The sequence below is a fragment of the Pyxicephalus adspersus genome, chromosome 11 (genome assembly GCF_032062135.1).
Source record: "Pyxicephalus adspersus chromosome 11, UCB_Pads_2.0, whole genome shotgun sequence".
NCBI classification, from domain to species: domain Eukaryota; kingdom Metazoa; phylum Chordata; class Amphibia; order Anura; family Pyxicephalidae; genus Pyxicephalus; species Pyxicephalus adspersus.
Genome location: NC_092868.1, coordinates 4,950,571 through 4,957,130, shown reverse-complemented (window position 1 = coordinate 4,957,130; position 6,560 = coordinate 4,950,571). Strand labels below are relative to the sequence as shown.

Genomic DNA, 6,560 nt, shown 5'->3' with positions numbered 1-6,560 from the left:
CCCCATGTTTTGTTGTCACGGTGCTTCCTCCTGGTCACCTGACAGCGGCACGCTGCACTCCGCACGTAGCTCAGGGAGTGCTTTGTACAGCTTCCAGCTGAGCTATAAACAGTGGCTGATAAATGAGAACAGGACAAGCTGGATTGTCGGAGGAAAGGTTTATATTACTGCTGGGAAGAGGAAGGAGTTAAAATATATTGCCGTCTATAGTACTCATAGTATGGCTGTGAAGGTCAGAGAGTTGTTGCCCCCACACGTCTCCAATATTTACCCAGTGTGCACATCACTCGTGTCATTGGGGGGTACAGGGGGTCACCTTGGGGCTAAATAGGATAAGAAGACCTAATGGGGGTATATAGTGATATGGCATTTGGGGGACATTTATGGGGTCACCTTGGAGCTATAGGATAAGGTGACTTCACTGTACACCCCCAATGTCACATTTGGGCCATAAGATACAGTGATATTGGGGGTGCCAAGTGTCACTGGGCCTGTGAGGTGACATTTCGGGGGTACAGTGGGGTCCCCATGGGGTTACAGGATGAGATGACATTGTGGGGAGTGAAGGCACATTAGGGCTGTAGGATGAGGTGACACCGGGGGTATATAATGGGGTGACATTGAGTCTATAGAATGAGGTGACATTGCTTTTGTACAGTGGGGTCATATTGGGATTATAGGACGAGGGGGACAATGGGGTGGTATAGTGGGGTCACCTTGGGGCTGTAGGATGGGATGTTTAGTGGGGTGCTATCGGAAAGGGCACACAATACAATGGGGGTATAGGAGAAGGTAGCTTTGGGGGTGCACAGTATGGTAACATTGGGGTGACTTCCTTTATATTTGCAAAGGGGGTAACTGGAGAACATTGGCTATGAATAATAGAAGCGTCGTCCATTTTTCAGCTCAAGAGTTTTGAGCTCCAAGCCGGCTGCAGCAGCCCATTCAGTGTTTCAGGTCTTTCCCATCACTGGAGGAACCCCGGATAGATCCAGGGACCCCATGGGTGTTCAACACAGAAATTCTTTAAGCTGGTTGGGAAGAAGCTGTAGGAGGGTGGCAGCCCCTGTATTGTGACCCAACATTTCAGCAACCACCCAAGAACAGCCGGGTGGTTCGCCCAGCTAAAAGGGGCTGGAGGAGAACACTGCACTGTGTTTGCACTCTGTCATTCTGCAAGTGTAATGCACCATACATACTGCATTGCTGTCTCCTTAGAACGACCCTCAATGTATATGTACGCTAGCTGCCAAAGCACCTGCAGTGCAGCTCACCACCACACATGCAGTTTTGTGCCTGAGGCATTATTGATGATGCAGCATTTCCTGTGTGCAAAAGTAAATGCATGCATTGGATTAAAACAATGTGAATGGGCCCCTTCTCAGTAGCTGAAAAAACCTGAAATACTGAATGCTGCCCCCATCAGTAAGGATACTCCATAAGCATATCCATGCTCCCACTACCAGGGTCTGCAAAGAGCCCCACAACAAGAACCGCATTATTCTTGCCAGGAGTTTATACCCACATTATGCTTTTCTGGGCTGGGTCCTCTCCTCCTTCTGTTTCACTGTTTGTCTCTGCCTGTCATTTGCTACCCCTATTTAATGTACAGCTCTGCGTCATATGTTGGCGCTATATAAATCCTGTTTAATAATATTTTTTTCTGTCCCCTCCTATCTCTTCTCCTTTCAGTTGATTCCTCTGTTCCTGTTTGTGGGTTGCGGAGGTGTTGGTTCACTTCTGTACGCTTTGCGAGTGACTACAACAAGCCCAGAAGTCTCGTAAGTTTATATTTAAGTTATAAAAATAAGTTATAAAATGTTTTATTTGTTGTAATAACTCTCTTTTACCCCTTTATATTGTAGCTGGGACAAGAAGAACAACCCCCAACCCTGGAGCAAGTACAGCCCCAACTACCAGTACAAGGTGTGAATTGATGAGATGAAACATTGAGATTCATTATTATTAATATTTGCCATTTATATAGCGCCAATATATTACGCAGCTGACCGCACATATTGCTGCATACCGGGGGGGACTTTGCATTGAATACCTTGGCTATCATGTCCCTACGCTCATTTTACAATAAGAACTTTTACAGTCATTAGTTGGAGACGGTGGGGTGTCCTGGCCCTTTAAGGGCATGCAGCCTAAATGGGCGAAGTAACAGGTTCTCTTTTAAAGCAGAACATCCAAATACCCCCCCAAGATCTCAAAGGGTAACAAATCTTATCAGGTGTATTACTTAGGGAGCCAAGTACTAAAAAGTAGTAGATGTTTGCCAAGCCTCGAAGTTAAACCATGCAAACAAAAATGGGAAGAAAAGGCTTGTTTGTGCAAACTTGTAGAGATAAAATATTACAGTTTTAATTTCAATAATTAAAAAACAGAACATAGTGGGCTTGTTTGGATACAGTATAAATCCCAGATGAGATAACAGTATTTACATGTCACAGTAACATGTTCATAGAGGTAAATGTCTTGTATCCGATGCGTTTCGCACATTGGCTTTATCAGGGGATATAGAGACTCACACTGGGTATATCATATTAAAGATAGTTACAGTATGGTATACATAAATAGTGTATGCAGATACATTTCAACATAATCTAAATAAGGATGTTATCTGTAAATGAACTCAAATAATTATATTACAGTGGTATGGACATGGCAAACATTTGAATATACTTGGTGGTGAGAGAATTAGATTTTAGTGCATGGAATGTACAGCTCACGTAAAGTTAATGGGCAGTACCAGTTGTCACCTGCAGGCGTCACTACAGGTAATCAGTTATCTCCTGTAGTAGCTGTATAAGGTAGAGGACTCCTCTGCTACAGCCGATTGGTTGGAAACAGTGGCTATGATTTCTGGGTATTCCGCATTCTGACCTTCCGTCTCCTCTTTTGCAGTTTTACAACGAGACAGTGGACTACAAGAACCTGAAGAAGGAAGGACCCGACTACTAAAGCCGCTCGTCCATTTCCAGAGTCCGCCAATCACTGGAGCTTGTTTTCATCCTGTCCAGGAATGACCATGCCATTCCCTTCTCTATTTAATCAGATCAGATCTGTTAATTGAATTGACACAGCTCTGTCTGTCTTGGTGATGTGTTTAGTTGTGCTTAATGCAATTAAACCAATAAAATCCGAGTCTGTTTTATGACTGCTTAGAAATCTTCTGCACGCGCTTCTTGGTGATGTAGACAGCCCAGCTCAGGAGCTTTGTGCTCAGTACATGTAAAATACAGATGTTTGTTTAAATGACAACAGTGTCTTCTGTTTTTATTTGGACACATTGCCGTTTGGAGGGTTTTTTTTTTGTTTGTTTTTTTTAAATTTAGTAATTGGTAAATCTCCTTGGCACCTTGTATTCTATTGTAGGTGCCCAGGGCTGGTCAATGCCACCTGTCTGATCTTAGCATTTAGTTGTGATTTTTATCTATCTTTATGTACATCCACTGATCAGCCTAAATGTAAACCACCTTGTTGTGTAGCTCCCCCTTGTGACCAGTTAAGGTATGGCCTTCACAAGACCTTTAAAGGTGTCCTGTGGTCTAGTACCAGATTCTTAAACTTTCGTTACCAGTTTGCCTTCTTTCCATAGGGCATCCTGCTGCCATGTCTTTCTCAGGTAAATGACACACCTGGCCATCCACATGATCGGAAAGATATCAGACTCGGCAACCGACTTCCATTGCTCTATGGTCCGTTTCTCCATGTTCCCTTAATATACCCTGGTACACGGCTCATTGCTGGCCCTCTGACTATGTCACATCAAATGGCCAGATTTGGTGCCCTGTGTGGTTTTCCTATGGCCAGATTTTATAAAGTAAATTTTCAGCAGATTATGTGTTACCCAGGGGTAGGATTACTGAGGATACCCAGGACCTCCTAAGCCTCCAGATTCATAGAGCTGTAGCAAAGTACAGAATTACTCTGCTCAGCTGCTTTGTATGAATCTCTCTTGGAAGTCCAATGTCTGAAAGAAGTGACCGGCTCTGTGCATTGCACATATTAGTGCTGGTCTTCTGCTCAAAATAAGCTGCCTGGTGAAATTGTGCCCCCCAGAGGGGGCATGTATAATGACCTGAGCAGTACAGTGTGATAGCTGTGTGTGTAAAGGCTGCTTATCCTATTCTGCAGCCTAACAACTCGCTTTGTCTAAACCTTTATATTTCCTAATCTGTTGTAGGGATTTGAAGTTTTCAGGGTACCACTTTAGATATTATTAACCAAGATTTCAGCCCTCTAACTTTTAACAATCTCAAGATATGGGTCACAAGTTTAAGAAATGTGGTTGTTGTTGCAAGACCAATTACCCCCATACCCCATAATTAAACATGGTGGTGCTGCTTACATGGCAAGAAGCATTGCTCTGGGGTCCCTAGATTACTACCTGCAAGCTCACAAAACTTTAACTGTCACACTCCACTGTCCTTTCCTGGAGAGGTGCAGATAAAAAAATGCAGGGGACACTTGTGGCTATCTCCCCCTACAATGTCATCATAGGGTATCATTACAAGATATTACATTCTAATCCTTCTGCCCTGTAACATTAGTTTACAATTAGGTGCTTAAATAATGATTTATGCACACTCCAAAAGCAAAACAAACACTAATAAATGTCTATAGAGGCACATCATCCACATATTTTCACCTCCCGAGTTCTACATTGCCTCTCGCCTATAAGAAGAGCCCACAGAATGACTACAATGGTCTTCGCACGCTTGTTCCTTTGTACTTGCTGAGCATCGGTACACCGCCTATCAGGAAAATGCATCATCCTCACCTACTCCAAGCCTCTCGCACCCGGAGAGAACGATACCGGAGCACACTGCAGCAGTATTTGCAAGATGCCAGGCCAATCCAAAGGTTCTCTTAAGCTGTCCTGGCACATTGTCCACTTTTATCCTTTGATCACATGACGCTCTTGACTACGATGGAGCGAAGTAATAGTATAAATCCGTGTTTCTCCTCTGGGTTCCTCCAGAGGTTGCTGGGGGTTCTTTGAGCAACAAGCAGTTTGTCCCTCTCAGGTCAGTTTGGGTGACACCAATGATCTTTAGGGTAAGGGTGACATTCTTTCCAGTGACTAACAATGAAAGAGGAATTCTTCCTATTGACCACCGCACTAATTTACTGTGAGCTGTGCATAACATATTTATAGGAGGGGGTCCCTGAAGATCTGAAAGTTTTTTCAAGGGTTCCCCCTATGTAAAAGGGTCAAGAAACACCGGTGTAGACTGTCCAATGTATTTTCATACACCAATCTCAAAAGAATAAAAGAATCCAAGGCTTAAGTATAACAATCACTTCACCCGCCTCAGTCACATGGCATTTTGCATACAGCTGGGTCCTACGCGTTTCGCTCTGTTGTATATACCTGTCTGATTGCCTTACCTGAACCCCAATTTCTTTGGAATGGGGAGGTGGAGGTAAATACAAGGGGTCCCAGGGGTCGCTGTATACATGGCCTCCTGGTCTCCCAAAAAATTGGCCCCAAATTTTCTTGATACAGGTTGCCTGAAAATCAGCAACAGATGCATGGCACAGAGAAATAAGCCAAAACCTAGGGCCGGTGCTAATGGTTTTTATTTCTGCCAAAACTTCTCTTTTTGGGCCAAAAACCCAATAAGTAATAACAAATCAACTTGAAACCAGTTGATAAAGCTGGGATGGAGGTTACCTACATTGCCCATTCACCTTCCATGAACTATGATCATACTTTTATGCTAGAGGAATTTTTGCGCACAAAAAAAACAAAACCCATAGATACCGGCCCATCAGGCCAATGATCATTGATGGTAGAGTTCAAGGTAAGTGGTAAACACCACCAGCACCTCACTATTCTGGTTGGTCATGCCAAACACAAAATGGGCCTGATATAATAAAGCTCTCTAACACTGGAGAAGATAGACTATCATGGGAAAACCTGGGTGATCCAGGGAAAATCAAGATGGCCCAAGATTAGGCTGCAGAGGAAACGAAGGAAAAAGATGGCACCCACACTGGTAATAGGACAGGGTTTAGCTCCGCTTTAAGAAGTAAATTGGATCAGAAACGACCACTGAGAAGAGTTCCTCCATCGCTGAGGAGCATACGAGGTCTGTTTATTAAATAATGAGACTAATATAATAACAGACTTTTATTTATTTCTATGACAATTCTTATGTTTGTCCCCTTCAATATTCTCTCCATTCACAATGATGCCGTCTTGTTTACCATTGGTAAAAGGTGTGGAGCAGATCAGTTTCTGATATCTGATGTTTTTACTCTTTCCTGCATCCATTCACAGAAATCATGTTCCCTTATTCACTGATTTTAATTTAGGAAAAAGCCCCAAAGTGCCCAATCTGGTGAATATGGAGGATGTTCCAGCGTAGTAATGTGTTTGTCGGTCACAGAAAGTGCTGTGTGAGAAGGAGCATTGTGCTGATAAAGAATCAAACCATTTCCCACATTTCTGCCATCTTTTCCTGACTCTTTCTCTCAGCTTTGTCTTCCTTATAATAACGTTCAGTCACTGTTGTGACTTCTGGAACCCATTCTGCCAAAATGAC

General features: G+C 43.3%; 1 protein-coding gene across 1 annotated transcript in view; it reads left to right on the top strand.

The window, feature by feature from the left end:
* NDUFA4 (NDUFA4 mitochondrial complex associated) overlaps positions 1 to 3,267 on the top strand; it is a 4,265-nt gene extending 998 nt beyond the window's left edge. The window contains exons 2-4 of the mRNA XM_072426028.1: positions 1,693 to 1,781; positions 1,866 to 1,926; positions 2,911 to 3,267. Of these exons, the coding sequence (XP_072282129.1) occupies positions 1,693 to 1,781; positions 1,866 to 1,926; positions 2,911 to 2,967 (207 nt within the window). The 3' untranslated portion in view covers positions 2,968 to 3,267. The remainder of the gene's footprint in view (positions 1 to 1,692; positions 1,782 to 1,865; positions 1,927 to 2,910) is intronic.
* Positions 3,268 to 6,560: the final 3,293 nt, after the last annotated feature.